This window comes from Oreochromis niloticus, unplaced genomic scaffold (assembly GCF_001858045.2).
Source record: "Oreochromis niloticus isolate F11D_XX unplaced genomic scaffold, O_niloticus_UMD_NMBU tig00006539_pilon, whole genome shotgun sequence".
Lineage (NCBI taxonomy): Eukaryota > Metazoa > Chordata > Actinopteri > Cichliformes > Cichlidae > Oreochromis > Oreochromis niloticus.
Window position 1 is genome coordinate 22,454 of NW_020328055.1, and position 24,398 is coordinate 46,851.

General features: G+C 38.6%; 1 gene segment (V, D, J or C); it reads right to left on the reverse strand.

Moving 5' to 3' along the window:
- Positions 1-23,616: 23,616 nt before the first annotated feature.
- On the reverse strand, positions 23,617-24,147 carry LOC112845276 (immunoglobulin heavy variable 3-21-like). The segment is given in 2 exon segments: positions 23,617-23,999; positions 24,088-24,147. Coding segments are annotated over 2 exon segments (360 nt in total).
- Positions 24,148-24,398: the final 251 nt, after the last annotated feature.

Genomic DNA, 24,398 nt, shown 5'->3' on the forward strand with positions numbered 1-24,398 from the left:
TTGATTTTTTTTTTGTTTTTGTATTACTTGAACCTTAAAGCGGCCCTCCAATGAGATGACAGTGCCAGCAGTGGCCCACAGCTCATTTAAGTTTGAGACCCCTGATTTAGAGTAACTAAATAACTAAGAGTGTCTAAGTTAATGGTGAACATGTTCTTTAGGGCAGCGGTCCCCAACCTTTTTTGCCTCACGGACCGGTTTATGCCCGACAATATTTTCATGGACCGGCCTTTAAGGTGTCGCGGATAAATACAACAAAATAAAACTAGTACCGGTACCGGAAAAAAAAGAAGATTTATTCATAACACACGTGAAAAGTCCCAGGAAAACCGAGTTAACGATAAAAAAGATAACAAAATAACGCTGAAAACTGATAAAAACCATGAAAACCATACATTTCACACCTGAACCTCAACTCTCGCGGCCCGGTACCAAAGGACTCACGGACCGGTACCGGTCTGAGGCCCGGGAGTTGGGGACCGCTGCTTTAGGGAATCTTCATAGGATGTGCTGTATCCATAATGTGCACTTCCAGTCCACTCCAGATCTTTACCCACAGGCTTGCTGATCCAATGAATCATCCAGTTGCTCATAAAATAGGAGATCTTATCAGGCGATGGTCAATCAAAACTGCTGATGTTCCACATCTGTGGAAAAAAATGCTAAATACTCAATGACTGTTTTAACCGAGTACTATGATCATACTTTGAGTTACTTTTCACTGATGAATTCAACAGGATCCACAAACTAACAGCAGCAGAAAGTGAACCGATGGGAGCTTCCTCTGTTGAAATGAACAGCACATTCAAGCAGCACTGACATCACTGTGAGTCTGTGAATTTTGCTCCGTAAACAGATTGGCAATGCCAAATTATCAAAGTGATATGAATTCTTGTGTCACTATGAAGTGGACCCCGCAGAGCGGGAAAAACGCTAGGAGGAAGAAGAAGAGTTGTGTACAATACACATAAATATATAATTCACAACACTAGCTCAGAGATTCTTTCACCTTTTTTATTTTATTTATAAAACTTAAAGCAAAGCAAATGAAACCATTTACACTTACACACCAATGAACACAAGATTGCAGGTTATCATCATCATCATCATCATCATCGTTTATTTATATAGCACTTTAAAAACACACAAGGCTGACCAAAGTGCTGAACAATAGAAACATAATAGATTCCATAAGAATAATAAATACGATAAAAATAATAAACATTATAAACATAGCAAAAACAATAAAATATAAGTAAATACAAGTCAGTCAACCACTGAGTCAAAAGCCAGTGAATAAAAATGCGTTTTCAATCTGGATTTAAAAACCAGCACTGATGTCGATCGCCTAATGTGAAGAGGAAGGTTATTCCAAAGCTTAGGAGCCACAATAGAGAACGCTCGGTCGCCTCTCAGTTTCAGCCGTGATTTGGGGACTGAGAGCAACAGCTGCTCAGCTGACCGGAGCGAACGAGTGGGGACATAGGGCTTCAGCAAATCAGACATATATGCAGGTGCCAGACCATTTAAAGATTTAAAAACCAATAAAAGAACTTTAAAATGAATCCTAAATTCAATTGGAAGCCAGTGCAGGGAGGCCAGAACTGGAGTAATGTGCTCAAATTTCCTTTTACCAGATAAAAACCGTGCCGCAGCATTCTGTACTAATTGCAGGCGTGTCAGAGTGCCCAGTCCAACCCCAATTAAAAGGGAGTTACAATGATCCAAGCGTGAGGTTATAAAAGCGTGGATGACAGTCTCCAAGTCACGCCTTGAAAGGAAAGGTTTAACCTTCGACAGACGCCTGAGGTGATAGAATGACGATTTCACCACCCCATTCACGTGGCCATCAAAGGTAAGAGCAGAATCGATTTTTAACCCAAGATTGGTAATCGAGCTCTTCAGGTGAGGGGTCAGAGCAGCAAGGTCAACATCAGGGATATCAGAGGAACGATTCGGGCCAAACACAATTGCTTCCGTTTTACGTTCATTAAAATTTAAAAAGTTTTGAGCCATCCATTAACTTCCTGATGAAACAGTTTAGGAGTTTCATTGTTTCATTCAGTGTGTTGATTTTTAATAATTTGTACAGTTGAACTGCAGAAAAAAAATATCATTTTTTTTTTATGTGCAGAGTTTTTGTACTGCGTTCCTTCTTTTTGTGTCACTGTGGCTCTTGAGCACAATAATAAACAGCTGAATCCTCAGTCATCAAACTGTTCATCTGCAGATACACCTGCTTTCTGCTGTTGTCTCTGGAGATGGTAAACCGGCCTCTGACTGACTGAGAGTAAGAGATCAGGCTACCATCATAGTAGATCCAAGCAACCCACTCCAGTCCTTTTCCAGCAGCCTGTCTGATCCAAGCAGTATCATAATTACTGTTAATCCCTGAGTATGTACAGGTCAGTCTGTGGGATTCTCCAGGCCGTTTAATCACTGGTTCAGACTGCGTCAGAGTTTGACCTTTAGTACCTACAGAAAAACGCATAATTAGCTGTATTTCAAACATATAATTTGTGTTATAATCAGTTTTTGCAATATCAAAGTTCCATTCTTACCAGCCCAGTAAACTGAGAATATAAGAAAAATAAACATAAACCCACGATAGTTCATTGTAAAAGTCATGTCTCTGCCCAGCGGTGGCACAGTGGTATGATTAGTAAACCAATCACGTAGTCCCTGTGTTATATTTAGCAACACATATGTAAATATCAGAATTTGTGTAAACTCCTTCTCAAAGAGGAATACACATCATCTCATACAAATTTCTGCACAACACATATTAAATTATTCAAGTAAATCTTATAAATGCACAACTGTTTCATGATTTATTACTTAATAAATAATATTTTGTTCTCAAAATATAGTCACCAATTCTAAAAATTAAATTAAAACCATATGAAATGGTCATTTTATTTTTTTAAATTTCATTGTTGAATGATGTTGCAGAGAAACAGACAAAAAGCAGTCTCCTTTGAGGGTAAGGAAAAAAATGACATGTTTTGAAAATGCCATGTGACTGCTCTGATCATTTGAATTAATCCTCAGTTGTCATTCAGTTATCTGCAGATACACCTGACTGGACTGACTGAGAGTATTGGATCAATCTGCCATCATAGTCGATCCAAACAATCCTCTCCAGTCCTTTTCCAGCAGCCTTCCAAGCAGCATGAATATCACCACTGATCCCTGAGTATGTACAGGTCAGTCTGTGGGAGTCTCCAGGCCTTTTACTGTGGCTTCCGGCACAGTAATACACAGCAGTGTCTTCAGGCTGCATATTACATCCATTTAGAGTCACTCTGTTGCTGGAAGCATCTAAGTTGATGGTGAACTTGTTCTTTAGTGAGTCTTTGTAGGATGTGCTGTATCCATAATGTGCACTTCCAATTCCCTCCAGTCCTTTACCTACAGGCTCTCTCATCCAACCTGTCCACCAGCTGCTCACAGAATAAGAGACCTGACTGCTGATGGTCAGAGGCTGGTCTGGCTGCATATTAACACAGGCTGGCTGTGTTGGCATCTGAGATTTCACATACAGTATGTGGAGGAAAAAAAAGGATAATGTCAACTCTTATAGGAGACTGCTTTGTATACTGGGATAAAGGAATTACCTGATGAGACTGATGGGCGTTTGCTCTGTTGAAATTAAGAGCAGATTCAAGTCAGCACAGCACTGACATCAAATTATTCAAACAAATATTGTAACTGCACAAATTTTGTTTACGATTTATTAGATAATAAATAATAATTGGTTCTCAAAATGTAGTCACCAATTCATTTCTGATTCATGAGTAAAAATCTCCAAATATATTTATTATTAACCCACAGATGCATGAGTGACTGGACCGTAAACTGGGTGACAAATGGTTAAAAATCAATGTATTTATATGCCACTTTTTTTCATTTTTCATTACATTGTGTACTATGTACTATGTGTCACCTCACTGTATGTAGTAACAGTACCTGTTTCTGGCTGTAATCCCTGCACACAGGTCCATTGCATTTCCTATACCAACTGCTGACTCTAAGATCTTCATCACTTGGATCTGAAATCTTTGTTGTCTTTTGCTGGCCCTGTCTGCTTTTTTCCTTTGCCCAAGTTGTGGCTTTTGACACCCCCACACCTTCCCATTGCTCCACTGGTTGGGGTTTACATTTGGGGACAATCTTCCAGTCGATTCCTCATATGTGTTGTGGCAAGTTCCTTCAAGAGCTCAGTGAGGAAGACCTGTCATGCACTGATGATACCATTTTGAATTCTGGGTGCTGAGCAGTGAAAAAGGTGTAGGGATTCAGAGTGGGAATATCAAAGGCCAATGCCAGATTTGTGTTTTATACTGGCAGGTGTAGGCGCCAGCAGTCCGGTCCATGGTGTCTATACCTCCTTGGTCTGTTGGTTGTACAATGTGATGATTGTTTTTTCCCCTTTCTGGTATTTTCATCCACCATTTTGTTGTGATACATTGTATTCAGGAGTACAACAGCCAGTCCTTTTTTTCTGACATTGCTAACCATGCTAAGACTGCCATTGAATCCACTCCATGCTTTAAACCTCTCAGAACTCAGAAGCCTGCAGCAGGAGAAGGATGTCTGCCTTGTCCTATTGTAGACTCCCAAAAAAATAGTGTCTCCATAGACACTGGGCAAGAGGCACAGTGGCGAAAAAGTTATCTATGGTGATGTTGTGTCTTGTCATTCTGAGTCTACTACACAACTGCTGGACAATGTTTTCCCTCAGATTCTTCTGCACTCCCCCTGTTTATCTCCCTGTGTAAAATATTCCAAAAATTACATAGCGGATGTGGGCATCACAATTACAGAAGATCTTCAGGCCATACGGATGTGCTGTTCTCAACGGGTGATACCCTTTGTGGCCCACAAAATATGTATTCCTGACAGTAACAGTTGCTAAGAATCAAAATATTCCATGAAGTTCCACAGGAAATTAATGCAGGTCATTTTTGACCCACTTATGGAAGTTTGGGGTAGTAATACAAAAATGACAATTTTGTAAAATGTATAAAAGATAAGTTCAAATTTTAAAAGGCATGGTATCAAAAACGTGTTTTTTGAGGAACAGCTGGAACATGAAATAATAACAACTTTTCATTGATTACTTATTGTAAGAAAACAATCTCATCAGGTCATTTTTGACCCACTTACGCATCCAAGGTTTAAACAGCTATTTAAAGTTAATAATTGGAACATTATGAGTCCTTACTGTTAACGCTCATGTTGATTATAATCTCTAACAAACAGGATTCACAAATGACTCTTGGAATGGCTAGGCATGAATCAGGTACATGGAACTAGAAACTAGCAGTGTTGGGACTAACGCGTTATTAAGTAACGCGTTACAGTAACTACGTTATTATTGCGGTAACGAGCACGGTAACTAGTTATTATGCCAAAACCAGGAACGCGTTACTCGTTACTGGGATTTAGATAGGCTCGTTACTCGTTACTTCGTGTGGTGGATATCGCGGAGCTTCCACAGATTCAATAACATTAGCAAGTGGTGGAAGCCAGCAGGTGGATGAAGGAGAAGGGAGGCAAGAGGAGAGACCCGAAGCGGCCACCGGTCCGCGTGTCAGGTGAACTGAACTTCAGGTAAGAAGTTATGACCTGCAGTCTATCTGAGTCAGATATAAACCAAGTTTAAGTATAAACACCCTTTAATTCATCAGTGGTCTTGGAGCGCCTCCTCTGGTGGCTTCATGTTACAACTGTTCAGCCACTGAGAGGTTTTTGTTCAGCTCTGCTGATGTTTTGTGCTACTGTGGCGTCTGGCACAGTAATACACAGCAGTGTCTTCAGGCTGCACATTCTGTCCATTTAACGTTACTGTGTTGCTTGAAGTGTCTAAGTTAATACTGAATTTGTTCTTTAGTGAATCTTTGTAGTATGAAGTTGAAGTATGTTTCATCCCAATCCACTCCAGTCCTTTCCCTGCAGGCTGTCTGATCCAAGCTGTGTACCAGCCAAGAGAATAAGAGACCTGACAGGTGATGGTCAGATGCTGACTTGGCTGCACAATCACAGAGGCTGGCTGTGTCAGCTGTTCACATTTCACACCTGTGGAGAAACCATGTTGAATGTAGTAACAGTAAGAATCAGTCTGCTATGGTCATAGTGTTTCTGTTCAGTGAGACTCACAGGATCCAGCAGCCAGCAGCAGCAGAGCTACAGAGAACATGTTGGTACTAAAGATGATCTGATGGGAGCTTCTCATCTTCTTCTGTGACTGACAGCATGACATCAGACTTTATTTCAGCCTGTAAGGAAGTTTGATTTGCATACAGATGGATGCTGACAGATTAGAAGAGAAAACAGATCACACTGTGGCTGTCAGTATAAGTAGTAAGAACAATTTTAGTACAATTAAAAGGAAATATTATTTAAAAACAAATATAGTCTTGGATTTTTTTTAAACGGAAAATCCTTAAACTCTCAATTCAGACACGGCAGATAACAATATTTACACTTAAACATCCACCAAAAAACTATTTATTGTAAAACTTTATAACACAAATGCTTCACAAAACCAGCAAATATTGTTTTTCTGAGTGTGAGGAATTAGTTAAATGTATTTTCTGTAATTTGAGCAGCAATCAAGCAGTGTTTGCCTTCTTACAAACAAACAGCTCATTAGATACAATGATACAGACATTTTATTTGTCTTTTCATCAGTGAAAGTAAACCTATAATCCTTACCAGCCTAGTTCATTAAAAGAGTGAGATAATTGAACCAAATATGAACTCTGAACATTATGAAAGCCATTTATCTCTGATCAGCCTACAGTGGGTACATCAATGATTTACTCTCCGTCTTCAACTCTCTAACACTTAAGTAAAGGTAAACTAGAACAGTTTTTCATCAGCTCCTCCCTCAAATACAGAACTTGGGTTAGAGTAAGCCACTACAGACATCAGCATCTGATCCTCCGGCATCTCTGCACTGGTCCAGTCAACCCGCCGTCTGCATCGTAAACACCTTCTTTAATCTTCGATAAGCAAGGGCCGGGCTAGCTCAGATAACAGCAAGAACCCTGTTATCATGGTGTCGAATAGGTATAAATCTTCTATGTCCTCAATCGACAGTCCCGCCAGCCACACGACGCATCACTGCTGCATCATGTACCGTCAAGAAACGTCCCTCCAGGACAATCGCGCTCTCCTGAACCCAGACTTCCCAGACTTAATCGTAATCACAGTTTCTGTGTTTATGATTAATATTCATTTAACTATAAAGTATGAACAAAGTAAATAAAAAATGAATTCTGTTTAGCATACACATAAATCTTTCTATTAGTCTGTTTCCAAAGAGATTTATGCAAGTATCATTTTGGCTGAGTTTTTGAAACAAATTTCTTGAAAGAGGATGGTTTTCTACCTTACGTAAATATTCAGTTAAATATTTATAAAAGGATAGTGAGGTTTCTGCTAAATGCCACTTAACATCTGTTTCATTTATCAAGCTTAATATGACCAAAATAGATTTTACTCCAGCAGACAAACTGTTGGAGTCATCTCTGGAGATGATGGACGTACCCTGGAAGAACTGGGACTAACAGATATCAGCAGTGCCAGTGTGTATCCAGTTCATATTGTAGCTGCTGAATCCAGAGCATGTACAGGTTCATTCTGGATGTTCTCCAGGCCATTGCCCCAGGCCAGCAATTGTGTTCAGGTAAAACAGTCTTATCTCCTATAGTTACACAATTTTTTTTGTTATTCTGTTATGTTTTTCTTTTATGATAAAACCCTATACTTATTTAGAAAAGTACATTATGTTAAATAATTTGTTTTTGGAAACCAGAAAGTCAAAAACCGAAAACTCTGACATACTTTCTTTCATGTGTTTCTGTTTGTTTAATGTTTTCTAAATGCTGATCTATTCGTCCTTTAGGGTTTTGTCAAGTTTTTGTAAAGCATCAGAGTTTCTGTGTTTATGATTATGGTTCATTTTAGTGGTGGGCGGATCGATCCAAATATCGATAGTATCGATCCCAAGTCGGGATCGGTATCGGATCGATACTAGCCTGGTTAGATCGATTCTTTACTTTGAGTTCTGCTTGTTTGCTATGCTGTGCTTTCGGCAAAAACGAAACAGCCAGGTCACTGGACTAGCCGCTCCTGTGTCAGCGGAGAGCAGGCACACTTTGCTCCCCCGCCCCCCTCTCTTATGTTTCGGTGTTGCGCTGACACGTCACGTGACTTAGACACTTTGGGGGTTATTAAGTTGTTTACATATTAATTATATTTTTACCAATTGTTTTTGTTGTTGAGAATTTTAATTGTAATTTTCGTATTATAGTTTATCAACACTATTTGTTTTAATTTGTTTACTGGTTTGCGTGCACTTAAGATTAAAAAAAACGAAAGAAAAAAAAAAGATCGCCACCACGGCAGACCCGATGGCATTTTCATGCTTCGCCGCATCATTTATTCTTACAATAATCACACGGTTGCTGTAACAGTACATTCAACGGCTGCAGCGGGAGAGCTGCAGCCGTACACATCACCACTACCAAACCTGCAGCGGCATCGCAGAACACACCCTGCCACATACCCCCATCGCCCACTTCACCCCACCCCGCGAGCAGGCGAGGGAATCGGCCCGGACCATCGGCGCCCCATGCACCGATGGGGAAGTGTCCACTCTGGCGGTCGCCCGTGCCTCCAGCGGAGGCCTGATGGCCACCCATATGGCAAGCAGAGGCAGTGGAGCAGGAGTGGAAGTGAGCCGGGGCTCAGAGGCAGCTGGGCAGACGGCCGGCACGCAGGACCATGCAGCCTGCGTGCTGAAGCGGACAGCATGCCGCCCTCAGGCAGGACCCCCGCGCACCTCGACCTCCATCTCCAGCTTGGCAGGTCCCGCTGGCGCGCCAGCCTCCGGCTCACCCCGAGCTGCGCGCTGTCCACCCTTACAGTGATCACCCGGTTGCTGTAACAGTAGCCTACATTCAATGGCTGCAGCCCTCCTGCTGCCAGCTGTACACATCAACACCAAAAACAACAACAGCACAAGCAGGGCACAGGTTTTAAGCCAGTGAGGCATGATTGTAGATGCAGTGAAGGTGAGTCCACCTCATCTGCAGCAGCATCGCAGACCACGGCCCGCCACAATAATAAAGCATTTTTTATTTAATTATAAATAAATTATTTCTCCTAATTATGTCCTGGGTTTTAAGTAATTAATAATACAAAAGGAAAAATCACAAAAAACACTTAAGGTCATGAAAATTAATTGTGATTTAGCAATTCAATGAGGCATCCACCTGATTTATTGAAAAGTATCGGTATCGGTATTGGTATCGGCGATACTGGCCCGTATTTACTTGGTATCGGATCGATACCAAAATATGCAGTATCGCACACCACTAGTTCATTTGACTCTGAGGATGAACAAAGTACATCAAAATAAAATCTGCTTAGCATGCAAGTATAAATTAAACTTTCCATTTTTTGTTCTTCATATCAGTCGGTCAATTACTTTTAACTGCCAGTAATTTTTGTAAATATCATTTTAATGTGGTGAGTTTTTGTACAGAGCTTCTTCCTCTTGTATCACTGTGACTCTCGAGTACAATAATAAACAGCAGAATCCTCAGTCGTCAGGCTGTTCATCTGCAGATACACCTGCTTTCTGCTGTTGTCTCTGGAGATGGTGAACCGGCCTCTGACTGACTGAGAGTAGTAGATGTAGGCACTGCTATCACTGATGTAAGCAATCCACTCCAGTCCTTTTCCAGCAGCCTGCCTGACCCAAACTGCATGAATATCACTGCTGAACCCTGAGTATGTACAGGTCAGTCTGTGGGAGTCTCCTGGCCTTTTAATCACTGATTCAGACTCAGTAAGTGTTTGACTCTCTGTACCTAAAGCCAAACAAGAATAATTATTGACTGTTTTATATAGTATATCATTTTACTTTCACAACAATGTAGTAAAATGGCTGCACTTTCCTTACCAGCCCAGTAAATCGAAAGGATAACAAAAACAACCACGAATTCAGGATGATTCATTGTCGAGATGATTTGTCTCTGCTCCGTGTACAGTGGTGGTTAATCATGTATTCCCTGTCTTATATTCTGCATCATGTCTTCAAACATGGTAGAGATCATAGTTTGCATCAGCTCCTCCTCCTCAAAGGCAAACACACATCCTCTCCTTCAAGTTAACACTCCACATTTTGAAATATTCAGGCCAACCTTCTAAATGCAGAAACAATGTGTATTGACTGTTTTTTCCTCAGGTCACCTATTCATACAATTTTGAATACGTTGAGTTAAAGAGGAAATGAAAACCTTAAGATCAAGATCTCTTATCTGAGAGAGTGTATGCATAGTCACAATGAAGTGTTTTTATAGTGGAGTCATTGTGTTAACCATTTAACGTGCATGTTCCAATCACATACCCCATATATTTAGGTTAAATATATCCACCATTGTACTAATGAAAAAAGATCTGTGCCACTTGTTGTATGAACAAATGTTGACGAATAGTTATTAAAAAATAACAATGAGGATCAGTAAGAAACTTTTGATAGCTTTATGCCCTACTGTGAGTAGTCCAACAAAGGGTTAATTCAACTTGGCACTGCTAAGGTATGTGCATTGGACCTTTCTTGGCATGCAGCTGCATTTAACTGTACAGCAGAAGCACGCAGTGGTTTGAGACGGCTGTGTAGCAGGAGCATGCAGCTGTGTTTAAGTGGACTGCTTCATGGCGTGTGCCGCCCTTCAACTGGCTGTACAACAGAGGCATGCAGTTGTTTGGATGGCTGCAAAGCAAGTTCCTGTGGCCTTTTCTGGAGTTATAAGCTAAAAAACCATGACCCCCCGCAACTAGCTATAAGATAAATGCATAAGCCCCTCAAATGGCTATAAGGAAAAACATAGGGCTCCTTATGCTAAGATAAAAACATCCAGTTATGTGAACACCTGTAAGGTAAAAGCAGATCACTCTGTGAGTGACTAAAGCCAGAAGCGTACAGCCTTTCAATATTTCTATAAGCAAAACAAACCTGGCCTCTGCAGGGCAGGCACCTGAAGTTCTGGCCCTCGCCTCAAACACCAGAAGGCGCTGAAATAACCCTTACTCAGCATGGATAGCAGCTTATGTCTAGCATGCGCGCCCAACAAAAGTGTTAGCTGGATTAACTGATTAACTGTCTTTCTGTAGACTTTCAGACTCACTTTGGCCAAAAATCTGACAAAGGGACCGTATGCAGTAATGGATGAGAGATATTGTTATGGTGTAGGGTCGTGTATATCATAAGTGGAAGATGAAAAGGGAAAAACAGAGGATCAAAGGATACCTAAAAATGGGAGGGGGGATCATTGTCCCTATATAAGATGACTCCGATATGCATTGGGAAGCTTTTTTGTCCGCTGTTGTCAGTTTTGTGTGATTTCTGATCTGCATGCGCTTACGGCGAACACCCCGGGGGAGCTTTTTGCTATTTTTCCTATGTTTTGTTGAACTTGATTGTTCAATGAAACAACTGGCATAGAACTCTGCTCTTCTTCTGTGACTTTTGTGTTTTGGACTTTTAATTGGCATCTGAACGCAGGAGCCTACTCTCTTTTAACCAGAGTGGCGGCTGAGCCATCTCTTCAATTTGCAACTCAACAACTTTAGACAATTCTCGTAACAGTGTCAAAATCCCCCAGAACTCTTTCACTGCTTCCCCATAAAAAGTACACTCAGACATGACACACCCTGTCACTGTTCAAGGTTCTTTAAAAATACACGTTGTTTGACCCAAACTCGTTGATGTAAAACCCATTTAAACAGGTAACAGTCAAATATGACCCAGAAAGGAATACAAAATTTGTAACACCTCTGGAAAAGTATAACATTTTAAAATATTTTCATTTTTTGTGTGCTTTGTGTATTTTCAGGACCTGCCCAGCCCAGCAAACCTCTGTGGGGGAAGAGTGAGACACCTGCCTGTCCCCTGTGCTCTGGAAGAGGGACCCTTGAACACCTCCTCAGCAGCTGCCCAAAGGCCCTGGCCGATGGTTGGTATCGTTGATGACACGACCAGGTACTCAGAGTAGTTGCTGAAAAGATTGCCTCAGCAATCAGCACCAGCAAGCATGTGTACGTGTACGCGTATTAAACGAAAATAACATTATATTGACAATAAGGAACAGAAGACCACAAACCACAACAGCAGCTGCTCCCTCTTAGTCTCCATTTGTACATTCATATTTAGAGCCATACTACCACTTGGTGGTATTTACACAACAAAGGAAATGATTGAGTTTTTGTATAGCTTCAACATTTCCTCGTACCAATGCGTGTATCAGACACAGTAATACTGTACACAGAAGAGTCCTCTGGTTTAAAGTTGGACAGTTTGATAAACAACATATTGTTTTCTCTGTTTTATTTTGCCTTAATTCAGAAACAGATTAATAATCAGCGATGATGAAATGTACTTAATTTCTGAAAACTGAAATGCAGAAAGCAGATATTGACGTAGTTTCATGCACTGGGTTTCTGTACAACATTTGTCCTTTATGTGTCACTGGAAGTCTTGAGCGTTGAACCAAACGGCAGAATCCTCAGTCGTCAAGCTACATATACACCAGTGATGTTAAATCAGTCAAGCAAGATGTGATTGGCATGCAGACTTTCAGCTTTAATTCAAGGTGTTTAATAAACATTGTGCCTAAATTGTTTAGGAATTAGAGACAGGTGGTAGAAGAAGACAGAAGAAGACACACTTCAGGTGTCTGACACTGCAGGTGATGGACAGAAGACCTGGCTGCACGTCATAGAGGCTGGCTGTGGTCGTTGTTTACACCCTTTGAGGAAAAGATGTCCTGGTCAAATAAATTACAGTAGCAGTTAATGTGTAGTGGCAATATTGTGAGTGTGTCTGCCTCAGTGAGACTCACAGAGAACACACACTGAGGCTGATAAACACTAACCCTAACATATCGCTTTCTTCTGCTGATGATTGAAATTTAGATTTAGTTTGATGCATTAACTTTTTGTACAGAGTTTCTTCCTCTTGTGTCACTGTGACTCTCGAGCACAATAATAAACAGCAGAATCCTCCGTCGTCAAGCTGTTCATCTGCAGATACACCTGCTTTCTGCTGTTGTCTCTGGAGATGGTAAACCGGCCTCTGAATGACTGAGAGTAGCGGGTGCTACTTCCAGTATCGTAGATCCGAGCAATCCACTCCAGTCCTTTTCCAGCAGCCTGTCTGATCCAAGCTGCAGCAATATCATAACTGAACCCTGAGTATGTACAGGTCAGTCTGTGGGAGTCTCCAGGCCTTTTAACCACTGGTTCAGACTGAGTCAGTGTTTGACCCTCAGTACCTACACAAATGTCAACAACTCATTAGTTATCACATTTCTTCATATCTTTTAATTTTTAAAGCAAAATGTATGCTTACCAGCAAAGAAACAAAACAGAATCAGGAAAATAACTAAATAAACAGGTTTGATCATTGTTAAAATCATTTATCTTTGTCCAGTCTGTGTATATGAGGTTTGGTCCCTGCCTCTTACTTTTGAACACATATAGAGTGACTAAATATATCAGTTTTGTGTCGACTCCTCCTACCTGGCAAAAAAAAATTCTTTCATGCTTCATTTCTATTGAACACACAGAAGCCATTGGACATAAAATATAATGAAAATATAATTCTTCCAGGTTTGATCCCCAGGTAATACTGATATTTGTTCTGCTTTGTAATCACATTTCCTCATATGTTTATTTGTGCAACAAAATGTATCATTACTAGCAAAGACATAAAACAGAATCAGGAAAATAACTAAATGAACAGGTCTGATCATTTTTAAATTCAGTTTTCTTTGTCCAGTTTGCAGTGTGTATATTAGAATACATATGAGCTTTGCACTAACTCCTTTACTGCAAAAAATACTACTGTTGTACAAAGTAAAAAAAAAACAACCTAGAAAATGTGCATGCACATTGTTTGTGTGGCCCAAATTCTCATTGGAAATAATGGGTTTCTGGGCACAATGGTATGGTAGTGTAGATTTTATTGTGAATTATAATTGCTCCAATTGATCGAGTTACTACTAATATTTGTTGTGCTTTGTTGAAGGGAATTCTTGGTGGACAACAGTAAACTCCTGACTAGTGCTTGAGAAGTAGACTGTCAGGACGATATGAATAGTTGAAATGAGAGGGGAAGATTAAAAAAAACACTTGGCAGGAGATATGATTTAAAAAAAAAGAAAAAAGTTTTTGACTGAACAATTGCGCATGAGAAGATAATGCATACATACTATGTAAACCTCAGTAGCTCCTCTAAGGTCAGTCGGAGTAAGGAACAGCAAAAGGGCTGACCGCTGCAGCACGGACCAACGATGAGTGGTCTGTACGCTCTTAAAGTAAGAGTGTGTAATGTCTGGTGTTTGTGTGACTTTGTGTAACAACAGACTTGGTTTTATGTTCTGAGTTTTGGTACAACATTTCTTGCTCTTGTGGCACTGTGGCACTGGAGCACAGTAATAAACAGCAGAATCCTCAACTGTCAAGCTGTTCATCTGCAGATACACCTGCTTTCTGCTGTTGTCTCTGGAAATGGTAAACCGGCCTTGGACTGACTGTGAGTAGTAGGATATAGTTATACTGCCACTGCTGATATAAGCGATCCACTCCAGTCCTTTTCCAGCAGCTTGTCTGATCCAAACAGTAGCAGAATGACCACTGAACCCTGAGTATGTACAGGTCAGTCTGTGGGATTCTCCAGGATTTTTTACCACTGGTTCAGACTGAGTCAGTGTTTGACACTTGATACCTACAGACAAACAGAAACAATTAACCTCTGTACTGTTTTATAACAATAATGTAAATGAACTGTGCTGTCCTTACCAGCCCAGCAAATTGAAAGAAAAACAACCATAAAATTAGGACGATTCATTGTTAAAGCCATTTGTCTCTGCTCTGTGTATATGGGTGGCTAATCATGTAGTCACGGGCTTATATTCTACATCACATACTTAAACATGTTAGAGAACATAGTTTGCATCGGCTCCTCCTCAGACAGAACACAATTTGAATTATCCAGGCTAACATTAAAAATGCACAAAAATTATGTATTATCGTTTTCTCCTCGATTCACTAGCTTACCACCTTGCATAGATCTATATTTATACATCTTTTGATGAAGGATCTGTTCTGAGACAGTGCCTTAGACACCGTTAACTCAGTGTCTTTTCTGAAGGCAGATAAAAACCCAGAAAACAGACAGGGAACAGACAAACTGCAGAGCCTGAAGGTTTGTATCAGAATATCATTGGGAGAGAGTAAGAATGTGACAAAGTATCCTTAACTGTGAAATCTAATAATAAATCAAAATGAATTATCTTTTACTAAACAGTAAACTATGGAGATAATGGAGATAAAACATTTATTCCATGAATACTGCATTGATTTCTTTCCAAAAATAGAAATAAAACCAATTCAAAACTCAGTTACAGGATGATTTTTAAGTAGAAGCTTAGTTCAAATGCTTCAAATATACATGTCATATGTTACTAGGACTTAATTACAGATAAAAGTACTGTTTTTCTTTTGTCAACAATTGAGCTTTGAGCTATTAAAGTGGAATTGTATACTGTATCTTAAATTATAATTCAGTTAGTACTATTTTATTACCACTGAAATTAAAACTAGTGCTACAGAGTGGCATAGAACAGAGACTGTTTGTGTTAGTGGCCTGGTACTGTAATCATCTGTGGTCTGAGGGCTCCTCCTCTGGTGACTTCCTGTAATTTTTCAGGCACTGAGGAGCAGGGGTGCTGCCAGGCAAAGATACATATGTGTGTGTGTGTGTGTGTGTGTGTGTGTGTGTGTGTGTGTGTGTGTGTGTGTGTGTTTAAACATTGATTTTCACATTCTGTATATAAAATCAGGTAAAGGATTTTTTTTTTTTTTTACATCTCTAAAAGGGCTCTATTTATGTGGGATATAATGATTTATGTAATTTATTATTACAAAATAAAAATACCTTTCCCAAGCGCAATTAGCCTGCAATTAGACACTTTTAGACAAAATGTATTTGACTAACCTCCTTCTTCAAATATCAGTGGAGCTGCTTCAGTGTCAGGACTGTGCGTACAGGCAGATGGGACAGAGATAACTAAGACTGAGTCAGAGGTCTGATCTGTTTGCCCTGGCACCAGATCAGCATGTGCAGAAAAAAAGTCATCTAGCATACATATTGACAAAGGGTCCACAAAAATCAATGCTGGTTCCCCTTTGGGGAAGAAAACCTGAATGTAAATTTAGATTCAGTTTAATGTGCTGACTTTTTGTACAGAGTTTCTTCCTCTTGTGTCACTGTCACTCTTGAGCACAGTAATAAACAGCAGAATCCTCGGTTGTCAAGCTGTTCATCTGCAGATACACCTGCTTTCTGCTGTTGTCTCTGGAGATGGTAAACTGGCCTCTGACTGACTGAGAGTAGTAGATGCTACTCTCACTGCCACTATCGATCCAAGCAATCAACTCCAGTCTAACTCCTGAAATTTAAATAAATACAAAAATAGCACGTTTCCTAACAAATTAGTGGATCATAAGTTGGCACTGTTTTTTTATTTTTATTTTTACAGCTTTTTTTTAAATAACAAAATATAATTGCTGCAGCTTTGATTGAGTTCATACCCATTTTTATTCTGCAAAGCAACTATTAAAGTTCAGTTATTAATAATGATTGTTACAGTTATGTATGTCCATGTACAGTTTTTTTAATCATTTTATATCCCCTGTGAATAAACAAATAAAAATGTGATATTTAAAATGTTTGTGTGTATTTGTAGATTCCAGTTACAAAAGTCTCCAAAAACCACATCCTTCAAACAAATATGAAGTGAAAGCAGTGCCTTGTATTAGATGCTTTCACTTCAAACAAATCCCACTCAAGTGGGATTTGTTTGAAGTTTTTCTGTTGCCCCCTTAGTCTTTTTGAACAAAAGTTAAACCTGAAAACAGCAGGTAGTGAAACAGTGAAGGAAAGGCTTGTTGTCCATAATAACTTGCAATAACTTGCAAATATGGCACCTGAGCAGTGAGTAAACTACAGGTTTGATGACTGTAACAGTGAGAGACTTCACAGGATTAAGAGAAAAGGGAACAAATGAAAAATAAATTAAAATAAAACAATTTAATTCAAATTTGAACAAAACTAATTCAGTGGCTGCTGTATTACAGAAATACCACTTAACATCTCCTCTGAAGTGTGTGGGAGGGGCTTAGCAAGGGAAGGCACCAGATCACACTGCTGTTTAGCGCCAACCAGTCCTATCCGATTTTTATATGTGTGTAAAATGAATTAATAAATAATAAAAAAAACATGAACCCAAATTATTTATGGCATTTTTAAAATGGCAGAAAGCAAATTATGACTGTGCTGAGTTTTTGTACAACATTTCTTGCTGTTGTGTCACTGTGGGTTTCTGGCACAATAATAAACAGCTGAATCCTCAGTCGTCAAGCTGTTCATCTGCAGATACACCTGCTTTCTGCTGTTGTCTCTGGAGATGGTAAACCGACCTTGGACTGACTGAGAGTAGTACTTGCTACTGCCACTGCCACTCTCGATCCAAGCAATCCATTCCAGTCCTTTCCCAGCAGCCTGTCTGACCCAAGCTACAGCAATATCATAACTGAACCCTGAGTATGTACAGGTCAGTCTGTGGGAGTCTCCGGGCCTTTTAATCACTGATTCAGACTCAGTCAGTGTTTGACCCCCAGTACCTACAGACATGTTAATAGCTCATTAGTTACCACATTTCTTCGTATTATTTAATTTGTTAACAAAAATGTATGTCCTTACCAGCCAAGAAACAAAACAGAATCTGTAAAATAACTGATCTGATCATTTTTAAAGTCAGTTGTCGTTGCCAGTTTGCAGTGTCTATATGAGGTTGGGTCCCTGATTCTTACTCTTGAACACTTATAAAGTTACAGAATAAATGGTGTTTGCATTGACTCCTCCTCCCTAGCAAAAAATACTGCTGTTTAACAAAGTGATAAACTAGAAAATGAACATGTACAGTTTGACAATTTTCTATGATTTTATTATACTTTGTAATTTTAAAGCAAATTAGAATTTTCAAATATTAAAACGGACACACTCTATTTTCATACCATTATCTTTATATTGAATTAGTGCTGGCCACTTCTTTCTGTACTTTTTTTGTATATATTTTGCACCTGCTCAATGCCATTTAGTATATAATGGCAGTAAGCAGATGTATATACCTGTATACACCTGCTTACTGCCATTGATCATTACAGGACACACAGAAGCAATTGGAAGTAATAGGTTTGCAGGCACAGCAGTGCGGTTTGTTGTTTACATGCTGGTAAAGCCAGAGGGGCATAACCTATTTTCAGGGAGCCAAATGCGTAACTTTAAATGCTAAATGTTAAATATGTTAATGCTGGACATTTAAGTAATGAATTAAATATGATTCTTTCTGATATGTTAATCCTTTTCAATGTTTTTATTGCAAAAATATAATTGTTGCAAGTTTATTTTCCAGTGATGCTGACATTTGCTGTAAAAACTAATATAAATAAAAAATAAATAAATAAATAAAAAGCATGATATATTATTTCATATGTAATATTTATGCCTTCAACTAAACAGTAGGCTGCTTACACATATAGTGTTTTGCTGATAGTGTGCTCATTTCAGGAACATTGCATTGATTCTTTGAAAGTAAGAAAACAAAACCATTTCTAAAGTTCATTACATGATTTTTAAGTTGAAATTTAATAATATTTGAAAGTGTATTACTGAGATTTCATGTGTTGTAAATAAAAAAAATGACATGTTTCATAACAAATTAGTAGATCATAAGTTGGCACTGTTTTTATGTATTTTTATTTTTTTTACAGCTTTTTTTTAAATAAAAAAATATAACTGTTGCAGGTTTGATTGAGTTAATACCCATTTTTATTCAGCAAAGTAACTATTAAAGTTCATTTATTAATCATGATTTTTATAGTTATGTATGTCCATGTACAGTTTTTTTTTTTATCATTTTATATCCCCTGTGAATAAACAAATAAAAATGTGATATTTAAAATGTTTGTGTGTATTTGTTTATTTACTAAACACCTGTCTGTTTTCCTTTCATTCCGTTCTGGACCCATTTGTTACCAGTCCCCACACACACCCCTAGATCTTCATCATGGTGACGTAACGCTCCCTTAGTGTTTTTGAACAAAAGTTAAACCTGAAAGCAGCAGGTGGTGAAACAGTGAAGGAAAGGCTTGTTTTCCATAATAACTTGCATTAAGTTGCAAATATGGCACCTGAGCAGTGAGTAAACTACAGGTTTGATGACTGTAACAGTGAGAGACTTCACAGGATTAAGAGAAAAGGGAACAAACGAAAAAAAATTAAAATAAAACAATTTAATCCAAATTCGAACAAAACTAATTCAGTGGCTGCTGTATTACAGAAATACCACCTAACATCTCCTCTGAAGTGTGTGGGAGGGGCTTAGCAAGGGAAGGCACCAGATCACACTGCTGTTTAGCGCCAACCAGTCCTATCCGATTTTTATATGAGTGTGTAAAATGAATAAATAAAAAATAAAAAACATGAACCCAAAATATTTATGGCATTTTTAAAATGTTTGATTAAAGAAGCTTTTTTATTGTTCCATGATGAAATTGTTAATGGCAGAAAGCAAATTATGACTTGGCTTAATGTGCTGTGTTTTTGTACAGAGTTTCTTCCTCTTGTGTCACTGTGGCTCTTTGGCACAATAATAAACAGCAGAATCCTCAGACGTCAAGCTGTTCATCTGCAGATACACCTGCTTTCTGCTGTTGTCTCTGGAGATGGTAAACCGGCCCTGGACTGACTGAGAGTAGTAGATGCTGCTACTGCCAGGGTTGATATAAGCAATCCACTCCAGTCCTTTCCCAGCAGCCTGCCTGATCCAATTAGCATAAATATCACTGCTGAACCCTGAGTATGTACAGGTCAGTCTGTGGGAGTCTCCAGGCCTTTTCACCACGGATTCAGACTCAGTCAGTGTTTGACCATCAGTACCTACAGAAATATTAACCATTCATTGGTTTAATCAGTTTTTTTTTATATCAGTTATATCAGTTGTTTAAAAAAAGTCCTTACCAGCCAAGAAAAAAAACTGAATCAGGAAAACAACTAAATGAACAGGTCCGGTCATTGTAAGAGTCAGTTGTTTTTGTCCAATCTACAGTGTGTATATGAGGTTGGGTCCCTAACTCGTAATGTTGAACACTTATAAAGTTATTGAATTGGGAGTTTTGCATTGACTCCTCCTCCTCAGTAAAAAATACTGCTGTTTAACAAAGAAAAAAACGAATAAAATAGAAAATTAATATGTAAAATTTGCCAGTTTTCTATGATTTTATTATATTCTGTTTGTAATTAATTTTTTTTTAATATTTACATATTAAAATTTACTTTCATAACATTTTATCGTATACTGCTACTAGTGCTGGCCACTGTGCTCTACCTGTACTTCATCATTTTATTTTTTTCTGCTCACTGTTATTCTTTATTTCTACTGAACACACACATGTACAGTATTTGACAGCACACCACAGACATAAGTGTGTCTCAGATGGCATAGCTGTGACTTTGCTTGACTCAGCATCAAACTGTTGTCGTTGCCTTGGTGGTATTGTTCTTGCCCTGTGGATTAACTTTTCTTTTTGTTGCCACTCAGGTCTTATTTTTGATCTCATTTGTTAAATAAATTATTTAGATTAATTTGCCATGACTCTGCCTTGTCAACACTGAGGCTTTTCTGATCGATAATATAATTAGTTTTACTGGGAATACAATTCCTCAGGTGGCTTTGAATTCTCATGTGTGCTCTTATCTACAGTGGAGGTTAATCATTATTTTCTGCCTTCTATTCTTTATCACATATTCAGCCATCATAGTTTCATATAGGTCGTTGTTTGCATCAGCTCCTCCCCCTCACAGACAAACACAAACTCTGTCATTGCAATTTCTACATAACACATTGTATGTTAAATAATTCAGACTGACCTTAAAAATGCACAAACAATGTGAGATATTTTTCCCGTCCCTTCATGAGATGACAAACTTTCATACATTTATTTAAACAGGAACCAAAAATCTTTACAAAAAGGAGAGGGAGAAGATACAAACTGCATAGCCTGAAGATTTGCATAACCATACCACTAGGTGGAAGTTACAACTATTCAGGCAGTTGAGAGGTTTTTGCTCAGGTCTAATGATAGTTGTTACACAGCAGTGTCTTCAGGCTCCATATTCTGTCACTTCTGTGTCACTCTGTTGATTAAAGTTTCTCATTTAATACCGAATGTGTTCAACAGTTAATGTTTAAATTGAGTGCCCCAGTGTATCAAGCACAATCCACTTCGGTCCTTTCCCTGCAGACTGCCCAAGCTGTCCAATAGGTGGTCACAGAATAAGAGATCTGACAGGTGATGGTCTGAAGCTTTATTGGCTGCACCATCACAGAGACTCACGAAATCCAGCAGCAGCAGCAACAGAGCTACAAAGAACATGTTGCCACTGAAATTCATCTACTGGAAGTTTCTCTTCTCCTGTTAGAACCAGCTGCAGTATATCAGTCTGTGAGGAAGTTTACTTTGCATTCAGATGGACACTGACCCCAAAATATAAACCGAATATTTTTTAGGGCATTTTTTTTTAAAAGAAGAAAAAAAATCTTTTAACGTAATTGTACAGCGGAAGTCAATATTAGCACATAGAAGTATGCTGAAAGAATACTTATTGTTGACAGCTCTTGATAAATCTTTTTCATTGTTTTTAAATGTGATGATGTATGATTATGGATGATAGAAAAAAATAGGTCTTGGTTTGATGTGCTGAGTTTTTTTACAGAGTTTCTTGCTCTTGTGTCACTGTGGGTCTCTGGCACAGTAATAAACAGCAGAATCCTCAGACGTCAAGCTGCTCATCTGCAGATACACCTGCTTTCTGCTGTTGTCTCTGGAGATGGTGAACCGGCCTCTGACTGACTGAGAGTAGTAGGTGCCACTGCTAGGGTTGATATAAGCAATCCATTCCGGTCTTTTTCCTGCAGCCTGTCTGATCCAATTAGCATGAATATCACTGCTGAACCCTGAGTATGTACAGGTCAGTCTGTGGGAGTCTCCAGGCCTTTTAACCACTGGTTCAGACTCAGTCACTGTTTGACCCTCAGTACCTACAGAAATGTTAACCACTCATCAGTTATCACATTTCTTCATATCATTTAATTTGCTCAGCAAAATGCATGTCCTTACCAGCCAAGAAACAAAACAGAATCAGGAAAATAACTAAATGAACAGGTTTGGTCATTGTTAAAGTCAGTTGTCTTTGCCCAGTCTGCTGTGTCTATAAGAGGTTGCATCCCTGACTTAGGCTTGAACACTTATAAAGTTAGTTAATATAGGAGTTTTGCATTGACTCCTACTCCTCAGCAAAAAATATTGCTCTTTGATAAAGTAAAAAACTAAAAAATGATAATAAACATTTTGCCAATTGTTGTTTTTTTTTTATATATATATATATATATATATATATATATTGTTCGCAATTTTAAAGCAAATTAGAATTTTCAAATATTAAAACTGACCATTTTTTCAAGACAATCATTCGCACACTATTTTCAGAACATTATATCTCATACTGCTAGTAGTGCTGGCCGCTGGGCTCTTTATGTACTCTTTCTGGCACAGATTTCCTTTATTAGTCTTTATTTCTATTGAACACACAAATGCACAGTATTTGACAGCACACCACAGACGTAAGTGCGCCCCAGATGGCTTGGCTACAACTTTGCTTTTCTCAGCAACAAACTGTGTCACATTGTCAGGAAGAGACCTTAATTTCCCATTTGCTAGGAAAGCCAGAGGGACCTATTTATCACAAAGCCACATGCACAACCTCCAATGAATCACTGCTAAATATTATTGTAGTGTTTAATAAATCAAATGAGATGTTTTCTAATAAATGACTCTATTTTAATAGCTTGTTTTGTATAAAATTATTTAAAAAATGTAAATAAAATAGTCAACTTCTTAGTGCCTGTGATCTCAGCGCAGTGACACAAAGCAACTGTAGAAAATGTTTTATATTTCAAGTATGTTTCATTGTCTCAGTGTATTAATTACTTAAAACAGCACAGGTTTCTATAAACTTGCAATATATTAGAATATATTATATACTAGAAGAAAAAAACCCACTTCCCATTAAACATTTTGCACATTAATCTTAAAAAAACAATGAAAAGCAAAAACCAGATTGACTTTTGGTAGGTTATAACACTTTTTTCCACTGTACAAAAACACTATCACAAAAAAAGCTTTAGTCACTTATTTAATGAATCTTCCAGAGTCTTTTTCTTTACATTTTTTGTTTACACACAGAACAATTTGAGAAAAAGAACAGAAATTCACTTATTTGTGCTTAAATTTGATATCACTTTAATACAGAATAGCATTGTATGTGACATGTGTATTACCACTTAGCATTAGAGTACATTGAGGAAAATTTCGTCTTGCATTTCTAAAGAAAATTCCACCTTTTTTGATATAATTCAGTATTCCTTGTGTTGTTGGCAAATAGAGGAAGTAGTTTTTGTATGACTCTCCTGTTGCGGTGTCTCACTGTGTCTGTCGGGCACAGTAATAAACTGCTGTGTCCTCAGTCTTCAGATTGTTCATCTGTAGATAGACTTTACTGCTGGAGTCATCTCTGGAAATAGTAAATCGACCCTGGACTGACTGGGAGTAAAAGAAATGAGAACTGCCTGTGTGTACAAATGCGATCCACTCCAGTCCTTTTCCAGCAGCCTGTCTGACCCAGTTCATATGGTAGCTGCTGAATGTGAATCCAGAGCCTGTACAGGTCAGTCTGTGAGATTCTCCAGGCCTTTTAACTGCTGGTTCAGACTCAGTCAGAGTCTGACCATCAACACCTGTCAAGTGCATCAAATCACACTAAGTTAAATAGTTTGCTGAGAGAAATAAATGTTGTGTAATATCAGGGTCTATGAGTATTTTCACCTGCCCAGCAGATAGTTAACAGCAGCAGTCCTGTCCTGTAGTCCATACTGTCAAACTGTGTGTCCGTAGCTACCTGTCATCTGAAGTCAGATTTATAGAGGAGGAGCAACATGCAAAAATATTGTGGTTTTGCATTCACTCCACAATTTTTAAGACCAGTCACAATTAGCCATATAGTTAGCATATGTAATATTTATAAATCTGTTTTAAAGTCAGCCACTGATTATATCAATAGAACAGGTGAAGGTGAAGATACTATTATCAATTTTCTTAATGACGTTTATTGATAATAAAACACAAACATGATCATA